The 23,043-nt window shown below is 43.6% G+C and overlaps 1 protein-coding gene across 4 annotated transcripts in view; it reads right to left on the minus strand.

Annotated features, from left to right (window-relative positions):
- TPD52 (tumor protein D52) overlaps positions 1-22,162 on the minus strand; it is a 38,782-nt gene extending 16,620 nt beyond the window's left edge. For 3 of the 4 annotated variants that reach the window (XM_015619256.1, XM_015619254.1, XM_015619253.1), the window contains exon 1: positions 22,054-22,162. In XM_015619256.1, coding sequence (XP_015474742.1) covers positions 22,054-22,156 — 103 coding nt within the window. In that variant the 5' untranslated portion in view covers positions 22,157-22,162. Of the gene's footprint in view, positions 1-18,008; positions 18,043-22,053 lie in introns of those variants that run through there. The other variant, XM_015619260.1, reaches the window with a different exon arrangement.
- Positions 22,163-23,043: the final 881 nt, after the last annotated feature.

A 23,043-nucleotide genomic window follows, 5' to 3' on the forward strand; every position in this document is an offset into this window, starting at 1 on the left:
CTGCAGCTACACCAGGATATCCTTAATCTTCTAGGACACAAAAGGATTACCAGCCATAATCTATCCTATATACCATCTGTGTTGGACTTTTTTCCTTTGATTAATGGAAAATTCTGCGTGCATAGCTATTTCCCCAGCTGCTTCCATCAGTGTAATAACCACTAGTGAGAACACAGTCTCTGCTGCCCAGGTATCACACCATACTGCAAGTTCAGAATAGGAGAGAGCAGCACTCCTCTCTGAAGGCTGGGCTATAAACACCACCTAGAGTTTATTGATGAACGTTCTAATGTGCATTATGTTTTTTGCTCATGAGGCTAAACATATCTGGGTCTGAGGGGGTTTTGTTTGGGGGAGGGAGTTGTTAAATATTTATGAAGCACGCTGTCCTATGTCCTTGGTGCTTCAACCAGCACTGTTTAGAGCAGCCAGTAAAGGCAGTAATGGAATGCCTGAAATATATTTATGTTTTGACACATACACCATAAAGATCAACTTATATAAGCCATCTGACTTCATGCTAGGCCTTTAAGATTCAACTCTGGGAAGCAGAAACGCTTCTTACCTAAAAGAGGCACTCAGCAAAGTTTTGCAGCACTTCACTACAGTTTTTATTTTCTTTTCAAGGTCAGCTTCTTTCACTGAAAACACAAGCTTACTAGCAATGTAGATCACCTTTACAACTGAGCAACAATTTCCTGCCAAACCCCACACCTTCACCTGGGATCCTCACTGCTACCTGTGCACAGAGGAGCATAATCAAATGGAAGTTAATCCTTTCCTGCACAGTAAGGACAGAGCTGACCGGGCATTATTCCAGAGAAGCAAAGGAGCCTTGCTTGACCAAAGACAAGTCCAAGCAAAGTAACCCCCGGGCATATGAGAAGAAAGCACATCCCTCCTGAAATTTAAACTTCCATTTCCACTGCAGTCAGTCAGTTGCCACAGGAACAGACCTTAAAGCTAATTAAAAAGCAGCTCCTTTAGGCTAAAGACCTACATTTGCTTCTGATGCAGAGTACCTGCAGGCTCATAACAATGAGAGTGCTGGAGCCTGAAACACAGGTCTCTGCTATTTTCCAAACTCACCAAAAAGAAGAAAATAGAATGCCCTTCTGCATTTCTGACACGTGGCTGTGATGTCTGCCAGAAATACTGCAAAGTTCACCTGGCAAAGGTCAAAGCTTTGGTCACAGATTGCAGTTAAAGCATCCAGAGGCAGCAGAGAACTGTAACACAGCCACAGTAATAATATACTATTTTAACCAAGTTTGTTAATATGAATAGCTACACACTGTGATTCACAGCTTTCCCTTGTATAGCTCAGCAGTCGGGCTGCCTTCTGTGCAAAAGGCTCAGGCAGTAGTTGTGCTAACTGGGTTAGGCAAAATGACAAGTTATCAGATGTGGCACACAAAGAGCTGGGTGTTTTCTTCCATCACTCTCCCAACACAGAAAGAGAAGGGGAGGCTATACCCTAGGACTTTTTCCCAACCCTAGATAATCATTCAGTTTTACACTGGTCAGTGCTAGCTAGCTACAACTGCAAGTAGTATTATAGAAAAAAGAACCCCTTATGAAAATCTGGTGATCTGCAAATAATCAAGAATACAATTTCCTAGGCATTTCCTGGATGCAAACACTGCATTCCTGTCTTTTGCAGGAAATTCCTTACATTCAGATTTACCCAATACCAGCCATTCAAAAAAATCTGGTTCTCTTCCTCTATCTTTATAGTCCAAACATTGGTTTCATCTCCCTAGAGACATCTGGATTGCCAGTCTTAACCACCAACCTGGTCTGCCATCCCTACTGACAGAAATCTGTATGTGCCAAACTCTTCAACACCTCTTCAGTGTAGTCAGAGACACATACAGGACGTGGCCCACTGATGGAACTTATTTTGGCTTACAGGGAAGATTTGTTGAATTCAGCCTCTACCTGAGAGGCTGAATTCTGCTTTTGTTCTTCCATATGCATAGCCTGAACACAAGCACAGAAGTCACATAAGACAGTCTCTAGTTTTTACAAATATTACAGAAATATTTTTGTTCTAAGACAAGAAAGGGACACCATGCAAGTGCTCCTTACTTCAAGTTCCTCTCTTTGCTCAGATTAATCTCAATTACAGTGGCCAAATAGATGAATTGCTACAGCACCTCCCAAACACATCACCTAAACATATCAGCCTCCTGCTCTCTTACCTTCTAGAGTTTACAGGAGTGTTGCTCCTCACTTGTTCTCAAGTACAAATCCTACCCGGTGATGAAGGAAGCTGTTTTGCTGAACAAGCTTCTTCCTCATCACTTAAGGAAGTTTGATGGTCGTCAAAGTGAAGTACAAGTCAATCTCTCTGTAAAGAGAAAGGACTGCAGTCCACCCTTCCAAATCTGCTGCAGGACAAATTCTAGGCTTCTAGGCTGTCATCCCTTACTCATCCACTCAGGGAAGACAATCTCTAGTTTTGAGAGATCCCCTGCCAGCCATAACAACCATTTTACCTGCTTCTTCCCCAGTAGTTCCTTCACACATCCAGGGATTCAGGACAGAGTAAGGCAGCACTCCCCCACACTGCCTAAAGCCAGTCTGAAGAAGGTAGGCTTTGCTCACTGCAGTGCATTTGGAGGAGGAATGAATCTCTCTCCAAGGGATTTTCCAAATTCAAGTGATGGCCCAAGGAAACAAAGCAGGATGGGGATGACAAACAGCAGCTGCACAGAACTAAAAAGAAAGGTTTTTCTCTGCAGTGTGAAGCCTTCTGACCAGTTTAGCAGCTCTTGACAGACATAGCAGTCAAGATTTCTGTACACTAAAAACAGGCTTATTATGAGGCCTTTCTAAAGGGCCCTCCCATGACCAAAATATCCTGCTGGATGGGCTTCCTCTCCTTCACAACAATTCAGAGCACATGCAGCTGGCTGGAGGTGGAACTGAGGCTGTAAAGCCATACCCAAATAGGTGGATACTGCCTTCCCAGGGCAAGATACACACATTTTAGAGCTGAAGCTTAAGTTTAGGCTTCTGTTACATGGCATAGAATAATTAACTGTGCATCCTCAAGTATCTCAGTTCTTTGCCCTGCACTGCAAATTCAGTTTTACTGTGTACTTTGGTTGTTACTGCAGATACCAGCTGCAAGGCAGTACCTGCAAAGATCTTGAAGCCTAAGGAGGGAGCTGTTCCAGAGCCAAGTAGCAGTGGAGTTTTTGCTTACTATGCAAGAGATTAAAACCAAAGATTTTGCTGTTCCAGAGCAAGCACTCATTTGCCCATAACACCTCAGAAAAACTAAGAGGTTAGTACTTAAGTCATCTGTGACATTTTAGAAGTTGGTGTCTGAGAGACTGGCACAAAGGTAGATACCTTCTGTCAAGGATGCTTGAACCAATTATTAACAAGTTCAACTGAATGTCACAAAATGTCTCAGGAAGGTTTGGCAAGCCTCAGCAAAGCATTACCATCACAATTCCTACCATTAACCACGTTGCAATCTCCTCTGTTAAGGTTACAGAGTGTACTTAAAGCTTTCCCAGGTAACTATTTAGCATTAACAGTCAGTACCAGTTGTACACCTCATGAATCATAAGGAAGTGAACTCCCCCTCCACAGGTAGAAAAGCTGTTATATTTGAGCAAACATTTTCCATCTGATGTTTGATTGCTTAGTCTCAGGTGTGGTTCTTTCTTCAGCTAGTGCCTGATACCCAAGTCTGCAGCTTCTACATTAACCCAAGGCTCTAGCAACAATTTAAGCAATGCAATATAGTATAGAAGCTGCATCTACCTTGATGGCAGCTAAGCAAGGATAGGATGCTATGGTAGCATTGTAGAGAAGCTGCCTTTCCCACAACAAGGAAACCCTATATTCCTCTTTCCCTACAGAAACCAAACCCTGATGAAGTATGAATGAGTAGCACCTCTGGGCTTTGAAGAAACTGAGCTATGTATTCAGCAGTGTTTAATACAAACAGTTCAGCTCAGGAAAGGCTACCAATCATGCCTCAGGATTGGAGGAATGCAGAAGCTACCTTAAGACATGATCTAAATATTTTGGACAAAGCTATCCAAATAACCAATCCACAAGATCTACTCTGAGTTCTGTTGTTACACCAGCACGTTCACTGTGTTTGTGTCCTGATTATACCCACAGCTGCCAAATTTGCACACCACAGCTTATACTTTTGGCAAGGCTGTCACACCAGCACTTAATCAAGCAAGCAAAAGAAAGTGGGGGAATATGATGGGAAGAATTTATTGACAAAGAGGGGGAAGAGGTGCAAGAAGCACTTGCTTTCTGGGGACACAGCAAAAAAATTCAGTCTCTTATTTCAAGATTGCCTGTTAAGACTCAATTGCCTCCTCAGCCTATACTTGGTTTGAATTTCAACTTCTGCAGTCTGCTAAGAGGCAAGATTGATAAGAGGCCTTCCAGTAAGTGTGTCTGGGGCAAAGACTTCTAGTCAGGTGGTCTTTCACCACCCCCCTCTTTCCCAGGTAGATCCCAATCAGGCAGCAACAGTCAGGCTCCTCTCCCCACTCCAACAGAGTTTTATACGGCATAAGCCATTTTAAGAGCCATAAAGCTACTTAAGCATCCTAAGCCAATCTAGATTCTGTAGCATGAAGTTGATCTTCAAAGTCTTACCAGTTTACAGACAAGTAAAGCCTTTCAGCACCTGATCTGATGCCTTAAAACTGCATTAAGAGAAAAAGATGCTGTGAAGCAACAGGACAGAAGCCCAAAGAATAAACACACCTGAAATTTGTACATTAGTGCTCCCATTTCCACACTATGCTCTTTCTCCTTCCTTTAACAGCAGGCACTTCTTTCAGTCCCCCAAGATTTGTGCATGACATGAATGGAGCTGCACAGATACAGCAATTCCTGAACAGTATAAGCACAGGATTCTTCAGCCCTGTTAGTAATGGACAGCAGAATGTGGCTTAAGGGGTTAAGTATCTGCTGTCTTCTAGCAGGGTACAACTCAACACTGTGATATTAATCTCAGTACTTCAGCCTCCCCCACATGCTTTCTCTGGACAAGCTCTTCCTGATACAACTACATCATTCAGTACGGTTCTTTGTACAGAAATATCTTCTCCAGCATTTTCTTCAGCCTACGTGCTGCCTTCGCTTACTCTTATTGTAGCAAACAAAAAACCACCACAAATAACCACCACCTCTTAAAAGATGTATCTCCCTGCAACACAAACACTTTCAAATGTTACAGGTGGGGATTATGAGGTTGCCAGTATTGCTCCTGTCTTGAACCAAAGTCTCAGCCCACAGTACTTCAGACAGCTGACGCATGTCTTGGCAAAGGCAGCACCTCATCTCTCCTCTCAATCCAATTATAAACTCAGACTAATTTCCTGAGCTCTTGTGAGGGAGTAGATCCACGCTCCAGCATATTCTGTGACTAGACAAGCTGATACTACAGTAAAATACTTAACCCATTCATGTCAGACAAAATTCTCTATATTTGCACACATTCACTACTACCTTTTAAGTATTTCAGCATTTAGAAGATTAGGCTGAAATCCCTGGTTTATGACAAAGTTGTGTGCCTCAAACAGTGCTCAAAGCAGGCACATTTGTCAGCTCCAGCAGTAGCATGTAAAAAGCTTCCCAATCTATGGAAAAGGTCCAGGCCAAAGGACAGAGTAGCACCCCAGAACTACTGATCAGAGTTTGCATTGACTTTGGAGAAGTCAGATCAAACCCTGCAAACACAGAGGAGCACTTCCAAGTGAGATTAACAGAGTCAAAATTCTGTCAGGTAGATTTTAGAAGAATGTATTAAGTTATTTCAATTCAGCCGCTTATCCCAGTTATTCTGCCATATTCTCCATAGACTCCAATCCCTCAGGCAAGAGATTGACCCTGTCAAAAATGTGAAGAAACAGTGCAGAGCTGCAGTTAGATTATAGTTGGAGAAGATTAGGAAGAAAAGACTGCACTGTAGAAATGGGATTGTTTCAAACAAAGTTTCAGTATCTAACCTTACAATGGAATTAAAAGTTTTACTTGAGTGACTCTGGAATGACTCCCAGCCTCCCTCAGAAGACAAGTCTGCTTTTCTGCACTCTTAAAGCAAAACCTCTTAACACACCATCCCAGAGCTTACATCTCCAAAAAGCAGCTCCAGAAAAGTCCACCATCCTCACTCTATGTTAGCAGGTCCCACCATGAGACTAAGACTGAGACTTTAAGAACAAAGCAAATTCAATTACACACTAAACTGAATTACATATTGTGATATCTAAAATTAAAAAAAATACCCTCTGTAATCTTAGCAGTACCTTAATAATAGCAACAAAATCTTCATTGCTTGTGGTACACAGTAGCTCCCACTATGTAATTACTAAGTTCATGCCTGGATTTGGTGTAGCACAGTTCCATCATTTAGTATCAAGGGCAGAAGTACAGAAGCAACCAAGCAGCACACAATTTGATGCAAGCAACAAGGGTTTAGGGCAAGTACTTCACAAAATTCATTCCTGAAGATATTCCAAAGCTATCTGGACATGGTCATTAAGGTGGACATGGATATCAAGCACCAGTAGTCTTTAGTACCTTTATTGATGACACAGATCAATAGTAGCATCAGCTGCATGTTCAGCAAGTTTGTAGATGACACAAAGCTGAGCTGTGTAGGTGACAAAACAGAAGGACAAGATGACATTCAGAAGGACCTGGAGAAACTCGAGAAGTGGGCCCATGTGAACCTCATCAAGTTCAACAGGTCCAAGTGCAAGGTGCTGCACCTGAGTCAGGGCAATCCCAGATATAAGTACAGGCTGGGAGAAGTCCTGGAGAGCAGCCCTGCAGAGAAGGACTTGGTTGGATAAAAAGCCGGACATGAGCAAACAGCGTGCACTTACAGCCCAGACAGCCAAATGCATCCTGGGCTGCATTGAAAGCACAGTGACCAGCAGATCAAAGGAGGTGATTCTCCACCTCTATACTGCCCTTGTGAGACACCCTCTAAAGCACTGCATCCAGCTCTGAAGTTCTTGGCGAAGAAGGGCATTGACCTGCTAGAGCTGACCTAAAGAAGGGTCACAAAGATGATCTCTCTATGAGAGATCCTACAAAGACAGGCTGAGAAAATTGGGGTTGTTCAGACTGAAGAGGACTCCAGGGAAGCCTCACTGCAGCCTTCCAGTACGTAAAGGGGACTTTTAAAAGAGGAAAAACAACTTTTTACACAGGTAAATAGTGGCAGGACAAGGGGGAACAGTTTCAAACAAAAAGAGGAAAATTTTACATTAGACATTAGTAAGAAATTATTTTCTCAGAGGGTGGTGAGGCACTGGAGCAGTTTGCCCTGAAGTGATAGATGCCCCATCCCTGGAAGTGCTTGAGGCCAGGTTGGATGGGCCCTGAGCAGCCTGATCAAGTTAGTGGGTGGCACCCTAGCCCATGCCTGGGGGTTGAACTGATGAGCTCTAAGATCCCTTCCAACTCAAACCATTCTGTGATATGGTCCTGGGAAACCAGCCCCAGGTGGCCCTGCCCTAACAGAGGGGTTGAACCTCCAGAGGTCCTTCCATTTCAATCATCCTGTGATTAACACAATGGCTGTAATAAGTCACAGGCTGCTCCTCCAGATTCTCTAAGGGTCCTCCGGGGACCTCTCTTCTTCAGGATCACAAGGGGTCCTGGCATGCTGCCTTAGGGGAGGTCTGTGGCCCACCCTTCATCTTGTGAAGCAGATTTTCCAAAAACCTACCTGCTGACAAAATAAAGTTCCATTTTCTCCCACACTTTCTAAACTGAGATATGGATAGAGACTTTATGGGAGACTTTTCACTTCCACACATCTCCCCATTGTATAGGAGTATTATGACAGCCGACAAGCAAAGCAGAAGCATTTGCAGCAGTAGAGACTATGTTGATTTCTGTTATGAGGCTTCAGGTAGCTCAATGTTATGAGGAAAAAGGTAGCTGACAAATTCTGGGAGGGGAAAAAAGTCTCCTTTATTTTCATAAAATGGACAGGCTTACACTTTGCTCACTAAATAAATGAGCAAGCAAGTTTTTGGGCCTGACATGTGACCCCACAGAAGTAGCTCTTGGCAAGTACAAAAGCTATCTACTTCCCCCTGACACTCCTTCTCCAGGAGGGAAGTGAATGCCTCTGCAGCAGGAAGAGTTCACTCTTGTACAGAAAGAAAAAGTTGCAGTAGACAAATGAACTACCAGTGTCACTGAGCTAAAGCTGCCTTTCAGCAGGAGCCTCTCCTCCATTTACCCTTTATGAATTGTACAGAGCCCAAGGAAACTAGGCTCCAGTTAAGTCTTTGAATTCCCTTCGCAGACTCCTCAATTTCTTTTTCATCCACTCCAGTGCAGTTTCCTTTACTCCTCCAGTAACTCCCCCTAGTGCATGCTTTCTGGTTCCCTAGCAAAGTTCCTCAGTCCACAAAAAGCTGACACAAAAGCTTCCAAACACATGTCAGTTCATCTAGAGATGTCAGCTTGCCCTTCAGAAGCATTGAGAGAGTCACTTCTGTGCTCAGGACAGAGTAATTTTTAGCATAACCACATAAACCTCCCCAAAATACAGCACAGTAATCTCCATGTGGGCTTCCACAAATGACGTACACATAACACCAAAAGGAGTGAATTTTCTGGACGCATTGCTAATTTTACCACACACAAGTTACTGGTTGCATGGTTAAGGTGCACTCCTGCTGTAGCCTGGCACCTCTTTCAGCTAACCATGATAAAGATCAGCTTTTTGCTTAGCAATAATGGCAAACCACCAGGTTTTTTTTCCTTCTCAGGACTTGAGAAGGAAAAAAAATGAGAAAATGTTTACACTTTTGATTTGTGCCTTCAAACAAGTGTTATTACATAAAACTTGAAGTACAATTTTATACAAAGAGAAGCAATTGCAAGTAGCAAGCTGTATAGAAATCCTATTAGCATTTTTGCTCTTGGTTTACCTGAAAGCATAGTATGAAATACATATCAGTGAAACTAAAACTCTGCCTAGTCAGCAGCAAAGTACGCTAGTACAATAAATTCACAGACATATATGCCCCAGAAATGACTCAGGTCATAAGAACCTGTTCCAAATCCCCCTTCTTCAACCAGTCAATTCACACCTTTAGACCAGTTTTGCTACAAACCCTTCAGAGAACCAGCCTGTCCATGAGGTACCTAAAAGCTGACAGTAGACACTGAGCCAGCTTTTCCAAGCTTTTTTTCCAAGCTGATAGGCCCATAATGAAGACAAGTCCTTATTATTCATCTACATTTTTACACTGCAAAGTTTCAGTGCACCCTTATAAATTTAAGAAAGTAAGACCTAACAAAGCAGTGCTAATAGCACACCACCAGATTGCTGGTATAAAATACTTGTGCAGCAGCTCACTGGCAATCTCTCACTTGAAAACCCAGAATAAGTTGTGTTGTTTTCCCTGCAGCATCAAACAAGACACATTACCTATTCCTTTAGAGTCCATCACTTTACCAGTCACCCATTCAACTGTGTAGTGCTTGAAGTGTTCTGTTCCAGATGGAGTGTGGCTGCTGCTTCCCCATACTGCTAAATTCCACATCCAGTTGGGCAGCACCAACTCCTACAGTGCTTCCAAACTGATTTAGAGCAATAGCTATCACTACTTAAAGGACCTTAGACACATCCTGCCAGGGCTGCAAATTGGACAAACTCAAGACATGGGCTTGAATACTTCTGTATTGCTCTTAATCTCATTTAAGAGATAAGAGGGAGAATCCTGCAACTGTGCATGCAGCAATCAGCAGCAGTTCACTAACAAACCAATTGCACAGACCTGCTTCTTTTTCCTAATACAATGCAGATAATGCATCTACCTTTAAATTATTATGACCACCAAACTTGCCATTGCATTAATAAGTACTCTGAGATTTTAGCCAATTGATATGTCCTTGACTGACTTTTAATGCTGCTTGAGCTGAGTAAATCCTGTTAAGAGACATTTGCCTCTACTCCAAGTCACACCAGGACAGTAAATTAAATGAAACTGTTAGCCTAGAGAGATATTGCTGTCACATAAATCAAGTGACAGTCATAAAACATTAATCACTCCAAAAGTTGAAGGTGGCAGAGAAAAGGGTCAAGCATGTTTGTCCAGTGATAATCCACAGAAAGATATAAAACTTTAAAGGACTTCCAGGTCCTAGAAGACTTGAGCATACACACTTCCATCAGATCAGACTTTGGACATGAGATGCTACTTTCTGCTGCTGGGTGACATTACAGGCACCTGTATTTCCTTTTTAACAACCTATGCAGGTTCAGATTATGAAAGTACTAATGTCTCAAGATCTCAAAGAAATATTAATATATTTATGCACCATCTAGTTGTGTTCCAGTCCATTCCACACAAAGGAAGTTTTCTAAAATATCAGCATGCTTAGATAAGCATTCAGGCTCCTCATTTCTATTTCTCAGCAAAGTAAACAGAATGAGTTTAACCATTCATTTTACTGAAATATATTATAGTAGACAAAACTGGAAAGACCTATCTGATGAACACAAAATCAGTCAAGCATTTTTCCTGATTCTGATGTAGTTGATGTGATAGAAACTACAGGGGGAAGAAAGAAATGCAGGCTTAAAGGAACAAAGTTTGAAGGATATTGAGTTTCATCTCCAAAAGTAGACCAGAAATGAAAGAAAGGAAGGGAAGGGGGTGATTGGGGGTGTTTTATGTGGGTTTGGTTGTTTGTGAGTTTTTTATGTTGGGATTTGTGGTTAGGGTTTTTTGGTAAAGAAAGCATGCCTCCACTGATTTTAGTGAGCAGCTGCTCCAGAACTGCACTGTTCCACAAGCTGCTCCTTCCAGTATTTGACCTGGAACAGAACATGAGTACGAACTCCAAAACTTACAATATTGTGTGAAATTTAAGTTTAACATCATTCTTTATTGCACAAGCTAATCCACCATATAGCTCATTTCACAACTGTAGATGTCAAACAAAAAAATACCTATATTCACTGCCATTCTGAGTACTGGTCATGCCCTAGTTTAATGGGTCCATTGGGTTTAACAGATTAGTCTGGTAAACTTTCAAAACTTTATGGTTAAGGACTGCTCTAACTTGTACGCAGGTTATTGTTACATCAGGTTTGGCACATCACAGCTTGGCCTTCAGCACAAAAAACTACCCAGAATAACTGAGACCTTAAACAGCTATGAATAATGCAATCCACCATTTTTCATTCTGGTAAAAACTTGACCAGGATATTGAAAAGGTGGAAGGTGAAACACTGCCTTGCATACTGCTAATCCTCAGTTGTCAATCTACAAGTGTGCCCTGTAGTAGGGAGCTATGATACAGCATTATTACTAAGAAGCCATCACATCCCTCAGAAATGCTGCTGGCACCACCTTGCATGAAGGGGAAACAAGGCCTCTCCAGTAATACTACCTTGGAACAGGAAGACTAGAGAAGTTATTTTACTTGACACTTGCTCTATCCTTAAATTATTATTTTCCCTTCTAAAAATATTACAGTCTTCTTAGCTCCTCTTGACAAAACACAGAGGTCTTGCTTTGACTTTTGTATCCCTCTTCTCATATTTTCACTTTTTGCTTTTGAATAGGAAAACAGTCATTTGGGATGGGAGAGAAGTATGTTTCTGGGACTCGCCAAGGTAAAGTTTGGTCTCGAACTGTAAATAAGAAACAGAAGCACACTAAAGACTTTACATATCAGTGTGCTAAAACAGCATTAAAGAAGTCTCTACACTCACTCACAAAAGGGAGAGCAGCAAAGCTCTCCCTTTTGCCATTTATCCCAAAAACATTTCCTCACCTTTTCATCTCTATCCTGAGTACTGAAGTACCCAGTACATCACTCTGCTGATTCCATTGATACTCAAGTTGTTTTCCTTCTTATACAATCTCCAAAAATCTGTCATGCCAAAAAACCTGCCCAGTGACAGGCACAGAAGCCAATCGAAACTACTCAGCTTCAAAGCATCAACTCCAACAGGTTTCACTTACTACTGTTCAGAAATGTGCAGAAACTAATTCTCCCTGCTCACTGCTGCTCATGAACCATAGTACTCATGTTCATCTGCAATTCACACACAAAGGTAGCAAAGCTGGATGCCCCAAATACCTTTAAGGGTGGTGTAAGTTAAAGACTTGGTCAGTATCTGTGTTTTACCATAGAATGGTTTGGGTCAGAAGGGAGCTCCAGTTCCCCTGCTAGGGACATCTTAAACTAGATCAGGTTGCTCAGAACCCCATCCAGTGTTTCCACTGGACCTTTCAAAGTCCAGTGGCCACCAAAACCCTCCAATAATTTTGAGGAATCAAGCATCCACCACCTCTCTGGGCAACCTGTACCAGTGATTCACCACCCTCATAGTAAAAAGTTTCGCCGTATCTAGTCTGAAGCTACCCTCCTTCAGCTTAAAACCATTACCCTTTGTCCTGTCACAACAGGTGCTGCTAAAAAGTCTGTCACTGTCTTTCCTATAAGCCTCCTTTAACTACTGAAAGGCTGCAATAAGATTTCCCTGGAGCCTTCTTCAGGCAGAACAAGCTCATCTCTCTCAGTCTTTCTTCATACTATAGGTGCTCCATCCCTCCAATGATTTTCATGGCCCTCTTTTGAACCTGCTTCAATAGGTCCAAGTATTTCCTGTTCTAGGGATCACAGAACTGGATGCAATACTCCAGGTGGGATCTCATGAGATCCAAGAAGAGGGGCGGAATCACCTCCCTTGACCAGCTGGCCACTGCTGCTTTTGATGAGGCCCAGGATGTGTCATGGCCTTCTGGGCTGCAAGTGCACACTGCTGACTCATGTCCAGCTTTTCACAGATCAGCACCAGCCTAAGTCCCTCTCTGCAGGGCTGCTCTCATTCCCTTCATTCCCCAGCCTGTACTGATACTGCAGGTTGCCTTAACCCGGAATAATTTATGGGAACAAATTACACACTTAAGAGTGTGAACAACTTGCAGCTCAGAAGTTGCTGTTTTAAGCAATGCACCCAAAGGGGAGCACTAGGCAGAAGGCTCACCTACCATTCCAGCTGTGCTCTGAGAGCACCATCCACCTTCCCTGCAGGATTGCTGCACTGTTAAAACCAAGTCCTCAAAACCACATTTCAACCTGAAGGATCCCCATCCATACACCAGCAAAACCATGAAACTCCTGCTTCTTTACAGAAGTGCTCTGTCTGTTGTCCAACCAACAGTGGGCAGTTAGTGCAGCCCAGCACACAGTGGCCATGTCCTGCAATATATGCAGCACCTCTCTGGCACTTGTTTCGTGCCTGGTAAGCTGCTGGCTTCTTCCTCCTTTGATATTAAACATAATTAAACAAGTTTATATTGAATGCCAGCACTGGTTGGTGGAACTGAGTAATCAAGAATGCATTTGCAGTAGACTGATTTCTTTGGAAAAAGTCAACTGTTGGAGACACTGCAGTCCAAAACAGAATTCTTCCCCCTACAATAATCAGGGATTTCTCCAGAAAATCAAAAACTAAGTTGACTGAGTATGTAAAGATTAACCTGAAGGGCAGGAAAGCAAGATTTGTTTGCACCTAAAAATCAAGACTATATTTAAAAAGAGATATTCAGCCACTGCATTTTACTTTTCTGAAGAGGTGTACTACTGCCTGCTTAGTGTCCACACTAGTTCTGCTACGTGTTCTTCTAAGTGTTAATGAGATATACAAAGCTCAAGTAGCAGTTCACAAAGTACAGACAGGTGTCCCAGCATTTACTGGAAGTGCACCAAGAAATTCAAACATGTTTTAGGGAAGGCTAGTATTTAAGACTGATTGATATAAACAGTTATTTAAATGGTAGCAGCAACTGTTTATTCCTTCATCAGTTTTCAGGCAAGGAAGTTTAGAGTGTGTGTCTAAAACACATCTTTACTGTAGTTAAGGACTGCTTTATTGGAGAAAATAATGTTTCAGTGTCTTCCCCTCCTCCCAAATTACTGCACTTAAATCATATGACAGCAGCAGACAGATAGAAGTGCAGTAGAGTTTTTGGCAGTTAAGCTACATAAACAACAACTTCTATGACACACATCCCAACACATCCTAACCTGGGTTTGGGATGTGTACCCCCAACCTAAGGTTGGGGCTGAGGTCCCCACACACCTTGGACCAAGAGCTGGTGGAAAAAGATAGGGATCCAGCTGTGGCCTGAGCCCTGGAAGAAGTAGGGAGCCAGAGCCACAGTGTGCTCAGTCTTGTTCAACAAGATCAGGGTTGAACACCTGCTTGGCAAACAGCAGCAGAACACAAGTTTGCCATTTCAGACAATGGCAAGCTGGGCTTGTGACCTTCAGATGTCCAGATATCTCTTTGGGGTCCTCTGCAGGAAGTTTTGTTACTTACTCCTTCAAGCACAGCAGTCTCTCAGTATCTCTGTGAGACAGGGTCCATCTGAACACAGCAGGTGGACCCATCCCTTTCTTGAGGGCCCGTACCTGACATATTTGGGATACCAGAGCTGCACAGCACCTCTAGAGTTTGCCCAGGTAACAGACAAAAAGGCTTGTCACAACTCAGAGCACAAGAAGGTAAAATATACCTGCCATGCAGGCACCAAAGCAATCTTAAGAGAAAGACATGATTTCAGGTCTTTTCTTTTACTCAAGAACAAGCTCCCTGTAAAAGAAAAAAAAAGCAGTTTTGGAGCACAACACTTGCAAGTAGCTTGCTGAGAAGACTAAACAGAGCATGAATGGTACTTTTAAGAGCTCATAGTTCCAAGCAAAGCACACTGCAGTAAAACAGCCTGTTTTCCTTCTGCCAAGACAGTGACATCTGGCAAAAGGAAAGTCAATATTTAAATCAGGCTCTATTCCCACTCCATGCCTAGGCTGGTACTACTTCTGATGCTCTCCATCCCTGAATGTACGTCAGCTGCTCAGCAAAGCCTCTTGAGGGACTGCCTGGCACAGATTTTTTTTGGTGCTATGGAAACAGCCTGCACAGTGGTGTGTGATCCGCTCACACACACCGAGGCCTGTGTGTGGGCAGGCACAGAACTAACCTCTGCCAGCAGTAATCAAAGCATTCTGAGCAGTCAGCAGGTTAAAAACAATGATTGATCTGGGGGGCTTTCTGCTCTGCCTTCAGCCTGTTTCTCAAGACTCCTCAGATGTAGGCAAAACACTTTTGAGATGTGCTGAAGGGATTTCTCTTCTGCATAACAATATAGACACTAAAGGTGCAGTCCAGCCAGTGGGAGCTGTGCCCATTTCATAACCCCAGCCCTCTTTTTGAGTAGGAAGTACTGGTTTCTACTTAAAGGACAGCTTCTTTAAAGATGCTTATAGACAAGTCCTTATATAGCTTCATTCCTGGGAACATGTGAGGAAAAGCAAGGGACACATCAAGAGTCTGATGTACTCCTGCAAGGACTAGAGTGTATCAGAATTCAGTGAAATGGCCTTTTTCAAAGGCAGCCTGTCCTGGCAGCAGCTGCAAATGTCCACTACTGTATGTTATTCCCAGGGACTGGATTGCTGTAGAACACTGCAATGAACATCAGAGATGACTCCAGTAGAAGCATAAGGGGAGTTTCCTTCAAATTCTGCTGTCCTGATCAAATTAATCAAGACTTTCTAATGTCATGATGTGATACACACTTAGGCAGAGAACAAAGAGAGATGAGTAGGATCACTTCTTGCTCATCTTGAGATCCCTGCTGGTAGTTTAATTTAAATATTTTAGGCAAAAAGTAAACAATGCAAAACAGACACAAGCAACATCCCCAATGCTCACAACTGAAATACATAGGTTTGCCAGGCTAAGGAGCAGTTAAAAAAATATTACTTACAAAGCTTTGCTTTCAACCTTTTTGAGGTTTTTCTCATGAACCAACATCACTGCAACACATGGTCTCCAGTCCTAGAAAAGTACAGGAGGAGCACCTGTCTGAAAACACCAACTCCAGCCTCCCTTTGCACATCTTTTCATCTCTTTCTGGAGGTTCCACTTCCCTCTAGCTGCTAGACAAGAGAAAGCAAAGCAGGAAAAATATCTGCTTTTCTGCCTCTGCTTGCCTAACCCACCACCCCCAGCAAGCTGCAGATGCTCCCCAGCCTCTGTTACTCCACAGTACAACACTGCCATTGCTAGTGACAGGACATAAGCTTCAAGGCAAGCTTGCAAGTCCCCAGGGCTAGAGACTTGTCAGGCTCACTCTGCCTCTAACCTCCTTAATTTGCTTGCAGCTTTGTTTTACTTGGTGTGTCTCAGAGCAGAGACACAGAATGTGAGAACACAGGCACAGTACAAGTAAGAGCCCAGGGTTGACATTGGAGATCCCATGGCTATAAGAAAGTCATCAGTCACCAGTGGCGATGTGTAGCTGGACAAAACTATTTTAGAGGTAACAGAGAGCAAAGGAACAATATCTAGCAAATATAAAAGGCACTTTATATAATAGATGTGAATGAAACATGGAGCTTGCAAAGTCACGAAAGAAACAGAAGATGTTGATAAAGCAAACGTAACAGAAGGATTCCAGTGGATCCTACAGTGAGGAAGAAACCACCACCATCCTATTCCTCCCAGAAAAGGAGTCACAATATGACAACTTGCTCTAACACCCCTGACATTATCAGAATGATACTACCAGCCTCAGAAGCCAGGGGAAGGGTGAGTAAACCACTGAGAAAAAGGTGCAGAAACAAAGTTTGTATGTTAGCTTTATTATTACAAAGATTTCATCTGCATAATAGTCTTTGTCTAAATAAATTCTTGAATTAGATTGTTAATATTTAAATTTCTCTAACAATAAAAAGGTTTTCTTCCCAGGTACACACACAGAGTGTGCTTCCTCTTTACCTATAAAGTTTTTAAGCACAACACACATTTGTTGTTCTGCTGGGAGGCTACCAGCAGGGGAGGGGCAGTTCAGAAGCCTGTCACTCCAAACTACATGTGTCACAGCACACAGCAGTTCCTATACACCTCAGCTCTTCAGAAAAGGGAACATTCCTTGGCTTGGCCAAGGCAGCATTTGCTGGGCCACTCCACTATCAGTCAGCATCCAAGGTCACTTACTGCTCTGTTCTCACACTCTAGAACAGAGACGTCAGCTTGCAAAACAGGAAGGCTGCCTCTTTCGGCGACAGCATTCACACCATAGCAATAGTACTGGTTTCTCTCTAGATACCATCAATCCACCCCTTTCTGCTCAGGAGCAAGTAACAGCACAATGAGAATTTTTCCACACACCAGCATTTACTGGTAGCCAGAGCCATGCTGCTCCCCCTACCCCACCCAGGGACATGTGGCTGCAGACTCCTGCAGCTGCCACCACTTGTACTTGCACTGGCAGAAAATCCACAGAGACATCTACAGCTCTGCCAGAAATAAGTGTTTTCATAGCAGGGCAAGGGTACTCCAGACCAGTTAGCCTGACTCATGGTATCACCCTGCCAAATGGCCAAAGTCAACACACTTGGCCATTTGGCATATTCTTTCATTTCTGCTCCCTTAACCAGAGGCAAAGGAGGAAGACAAGTAAGAGGAAACGACAGAAGTGACACTGAACCTTCAGGAGAGATCCAGATTAGAAAGTTCTGGGTAGCTGGTCTGTTACTGCAGCCCTTTTCAAAAGAGAAGGCTTGTAGTAGAAAGCCTGTCCTCCAATACAAGATTTTTGAGTGACGGTTCCCAATCACTGGCGAACACACCCAAATATGAGCAATTTTGGAGATACTCTCCACCTTTAACAGGAGAGAAAGCTGTCCCTCTGGAGACTTAAATTTAAGCTGACACAGACTGACAGTGTTGGCTGAACAAGAGCATTTCAATTTAGTGCTTAATCTCACTTAATGCTTGCTTTCCCTTTCAGTCACCCTTTGTTTGACATTTTTCTGCTTACTCATTGCAGGATATTAAAAGAACAAGGGTAAACACCTCCCTTCCTCCATATAGCAAATCTCAAATCAGAATTGCCCATATTATTACAAAGACTCTAGTGGAGGCAACAGTGGGATCATAATTCTCCTACCTGGAGGCAAGCATCTCATAAAAGCACAATAACCCCACACTCATCAGTGTCTGCTGCACAGGGCTCAGGAAACAATACTGTTGTTCTCTCCTATTAAATTGAGAAGGAGGAGTTTGGGTTATTTTGTTTTGAAAATTGGTCAAGAAATATTTGCTTTCAAGAACACTCCCTGCACTGTATCTGCTGCCATGGAAACACCACTTTTTGAAGAGATACAGCACATATCCTCCCTTACCTGCAGCAATGTCCAGCACCCTCACGAATCAGCAATCCACAAACACCTCACTGATTTTTCATGGCAAATCTAGTTCCTTGTTTTCCTGCAAGAATTCTCTGTACTGGATGAGGGACTTACTGCCTATAAAAACTGCCAGGACATCTTCCTGTTAAAGAAGCAAACAGTTGTGAAGAAAGAGGACAAAGCCTTCTCAGCTTTTACAACACTCAGGCCAGCAAAAGCAGATTTTGGGATGTCCTTACCCAGCAGGGTCAGTGCATGGCAGAAAGCATCAGGAGCCCCAACACCCACTTCCTTTATCACCCAGCTCCTCCTCGGACTATACTGACATCTGACATCAGCTCACAAAACAGAAGCTGTTAGTCAAAGGGTGCTGTATGCAGCAGCTGTAGAAGACAAGGGGGAAAAATGTACATACAAGATAGACAGGAGCATGAATAGAGATACAAATGGCATAAAAATGAATAAAGATAACATTCCCAAGGCAGAGTAGTACAGTATGTGGTTACTGACAGCCCCTGCAGATGGAAGGGGCTGTGCTCTGTAGCTCCAGGCACAGTTCATAGCAGCTCAACAGCACTCGTACCCAGGCCAGGAGAGGTGTTAACATATGGCAACCAACTTTCAGCCATGAAAACCAGCTGTTCCCACTTTACTCACAAAGCATCCAGACCAAGCAGAGCAAGGAGCTTGTGCAGCCTCCACCAGCACACTCTTAAACCAAAGCCAAGTTGCAGCGCTTTATATTAGCCCAGAAATGTCAGCCTGAGCCTCCATGACCTCCCATTACTTCGATGGGCATTCACAGTGGGAGAAAGGGAGAACCTGTGCACCACTTCAAAGTGTGGGAAATTGGAACAAAAAGGAATTGCATCAGTTTCTTGTTGGATTTTAAAAGCCCCGAGCAGTTACAGCTTGGCTTCATTGGAGGATCAAAGGACACAGATCCTTAGCTAAGCTTTCTCTGCACCAAAAGGTCTGAGAGTAGACCTTACTCTGCCTGGGTGAAGGACTGTATTGACTGCTTGGGACAGCATTCATTGCAGGGAACAGGGAAAAAGTTTCACACATACCACAGGCAACAGATTCTTTCCACAGTTGGAGCACTGGGCGGGCCCCCTTCTCCATATCCTACTGAAGTGGGTGTGAATATGAATGAAGAGTTCAAGTTACCCTTCAATGCTCAAGCATTGCAGAAGGCAGGAACAGCTGACACCGCTCCAGCCTCCAGCTGCCCACGCAACAGTTGTGCATCAGCTGCTCAAGCATCCCTCCAACACAGCACAGTGATCCCCCACATTTCTGTACCTCATTCATGCACTGCCTGAGAGAGGAGGTCAGCAATGACATCAAATAACTATCTAATGCCAACCCACTAAGTCAGAACCCTCAGCCTGAGTCAGAACAATATTTTTCCCAATACAGTTTTTCATGCAAAAGAAATGAAAGCTTGCTGCTGTTCAAGGCACATATTCATCTAAGTCTTCTGATATTGCTATCATCTTCAAGTCACTGTTACAGACAGCTCAGTGAAATTACTCTTCCCTTGCAGTTCCAGCAACTGTCCACTTGTATTTACTTACAAGTGTTTGACTTCACAATTGCACATTAAGTGAAAAAGGAAAAAAAATTGTACCTGCAGTACTGCAAGTATGAAGTGATAAGAAAACAAATAAAGCAGTAGGAAAAGGTGCAGCTTTGTCCAATGGGACAATGGGGGAAATCTTGTCCTACTAGCAACAGCAGCAACTAGTTCTTTCGGCACAAAAAAAAAAAAAATATTAAAGCATTAAAATATTAAAGTCCATTCTGTCAGCTCCAAAAGTGCAAGTAAAGGCTCCAGGAAAAGAAAGGCTTACATAGTCTCTCAAGAAATCACATGTAGTGTTTTGGGACTCCTTTAAGTACCACAAAAGCCTAAACATTTTGAAAGACACCTGGTTACATAAGTGAAGTGTTGCTGAAGCATAAGAGGAACCCCTGAACACAACATTGGAGATGGATCATTACAGATAACTGTGCTGTGGTGCATGTGTTTGTGAGACTGTTCAGTGGCACAATCTCCTCATTCAGAACACTCCTTCCACTGTAGCTTCATCCTTATTTTTCCACTGGTAAACTGTACCAGCACTAACACTAACAGTGCCAAGTCAGAGAGAGACTTTTTGCAAGCAAAATTAGGTGTGGTTGTAGTTTGGTTGTTTTTGGAGGTTTTTTTGGGAGGGGAGTAGGGAGGAAGAGTGGACAGCAGCATCTTTGTGAAAGCACAACTGCAGTTATTAATCTATTCAGCAACTAAGTCCATACAGTGAATCAGATTTTTGTTCATGACAAGTTAAAGCAAAGCAACAGAATAAGGGACTCTTCATCTCATGATAATATTACATCCATTTGGCTTGAGCTGACACTACTGCTTTGGTGGCTGTAATCACAGAGCAAGAGGCTCTGAGTGCTTGGAGCCCAGTTTCCAGAGCTGTTGGGAGTATGTCAAGAATCACACTGAGCCATGCAGCCAGTCCAAGTATCCCTTCACTGAAAACAAAGACATTTCAAGTGAAAAGTTGCTCAGTGATTCTGATGCTGCTGATGGTAGGCTAGGAACAACTTTTTAAGCACTGCTACCAAACCTGACTGCTTAAGAGAGAGGAGATACTTAAGCACATCCTACACCTAGAGTGTTAGACTTGTCTAGTCTGGCTGCAGTCTTAACCATAACCTAGATTTTCTTCCTACCTCCTAACTATTGCTATCTGGGAAAGCTGTCACCATAACAACAAAGCGTGCAACCTCTGACTTGCAATTTTAAACAAATTAATTTCTGGTTAGAAGAGGCAATCGAGAATGTTTAAGCTGGACCCAGAGACAAGACATGGCAGTCTGAACTTTAACCACCTACGTTGGCTTTAGTGAGTAATAATATTGTATCATCAAGCAGTTTCCAATGCAAGCACTCCAGCTTGCCAAGAAAGGCGGTCTTTGAAGTCTAATAGGCAGGGCATTAGAAGCCTTTAAGTAACTGGCACAAGAGTGTTGACTAGTCTAGATTTTCCCACTGTACTTGTAGATTTCCACCTCACCACAAAGAGAAAACAGCATAATTACTCCAAAAAGAAGGCAGAGGAAGAAGGTGTTACACCATGGTTGCTCTGTAACAGTCCCTTACATCATACTAGGTACACTATTCTGATAAACATCCTGAGGTGCAATACCCTGTTTGTACGAAGCAATTTATAACACGAATGAGTACAATAGCAAAATAAGCCTCTAGTAAGTGTCAGGACTGTCACTAAAGTTTTTCAAAATATCATGTTATTTTACTCTCCTTTCCCATCAGAAGTTGTTCTAGATCCTGAAGTTGCAGTAAGGACCTTTGTCTTTTTTATAGGAGAGCCTCAAGAACTTTGGGACACATGCTGAAATCAGGTTTAATGCTCCTGCAGCTGGAATTAAAATTCTGAATGAACTGACAGTTGTGCTATTTTCTGGCACAATTCTGTTTGTAGGTACCCAAGAATAGGGCTTGGGGGTTGGGGTTTTTTTTTCCTTTTTTTTTTGCATTTGTTTTTTGGGTTTTGTTTATTTGGTTTATTTTTAATTTATATTGAAGATTGACACAGGACTTCAAAATGGAACCTCCCTGAGGTGATTCAGCCCCTCACGAGATTACTTTCTGATCAGGCAGAGATAACCTGATTTTTTTTTAAGTACAGAGAAACTCAGAAGGTATTGTTAATTGTACAAATGTACTACACAATCCGCAAAACACTTATTAGGAGCAAATCAAGGCTGGCACCCGGAGCAGCTCACCTGGCAGAGCACAGAGCTTGATCATGGCAGAGTAAGGGGTACGTTCCCAGCAGCTCGTGCACCTCCAGCATCCCAGCGGCCAGCTTCCTGCCATCCCGAGCATGCCAAGCAGGAAAACCCTGAATGAAATCAGCCCAAGGGCCCAGACACTGAGCTGGGCCAAGCAGCTCTGCCAGCTTACTGCAGGTAACTTAGTGATCCCAGCCTTCCCTGCCTCGTTTAGAGGAAAGCAGCTGGCATGTAGTTCAGTACCACACCATATGAAAGGCTCCAACTGATTCATGAATGGGTTGGATAAATGTAATATCCCACCTCTGTGGGATAAGCTTATACAGCATGAGAAGGTGCTTTGCCTCCATTCAGGTCAGTTTTCATCAGGGCACCAACTTCTCACTTAGGCAAGCAGTCCCAAAGTTTTTGGGTTTCGATAAACCAGGAAGTTTTAGGAAGTATGATGCAGCCACGGCAGCCAGGACAAGTCTTCCCGAGCAAAATGCACACCAGTGAAGCACCAGAGCCACAGAGGCGCCAGCCCTGCTGCCGCTCAGGGGCAGAGAGGCAGCTGCCCAAACGGAGCTCCCAGCTGTGGAGGAACCCCGGGCTGGAAAGAATTAAAGGGGAACAAACCCTGCGAACAGCGTTGGTCAATCAGGAGTTGCACACTCGCAAAATGAAAGAGCTTTACTTTTACCGCAGGGTGAAAGTAGAAAGTTTATTCTGCCCGCGAAGCGCCGCGGGAAGGCCGGGATGCGCTGCCGGTGCATCCGCGGCTGGGGGGCCCCGGTAGCCGCCCTGAGCTCCGCCGCCCGGCCCCGGTTCCGCATTTCCCGAGCCGACGGGCGGCGCAGCCTTGCCCAGGCCGCGGGCAGCCCCTTCCGCACCGCCCCGAACCGCAGCGCTGCCCGGCAGGGCTGGGCTGGGCAGGGCAGGTCCGAGCCGAGCAGCGAAGGGCTGCGAGAGCCACCGCCGTCCCCGCCGCGCCAGCGCCGC

The sequence above is a fragment of the Parus major genome, chromosome 2, assembly GCF_001522545.3.
Source record: "Parus major isolate Abel chromosome 2, Parus_major1.1, whole genome shotgun sequence".
Classification (NCBI taxonomy): domain Eukaryota; kingdom Metazoa; phylum Chordata; class Aves; order Passeriformes; family Paridae; genus Parus; species Parus major.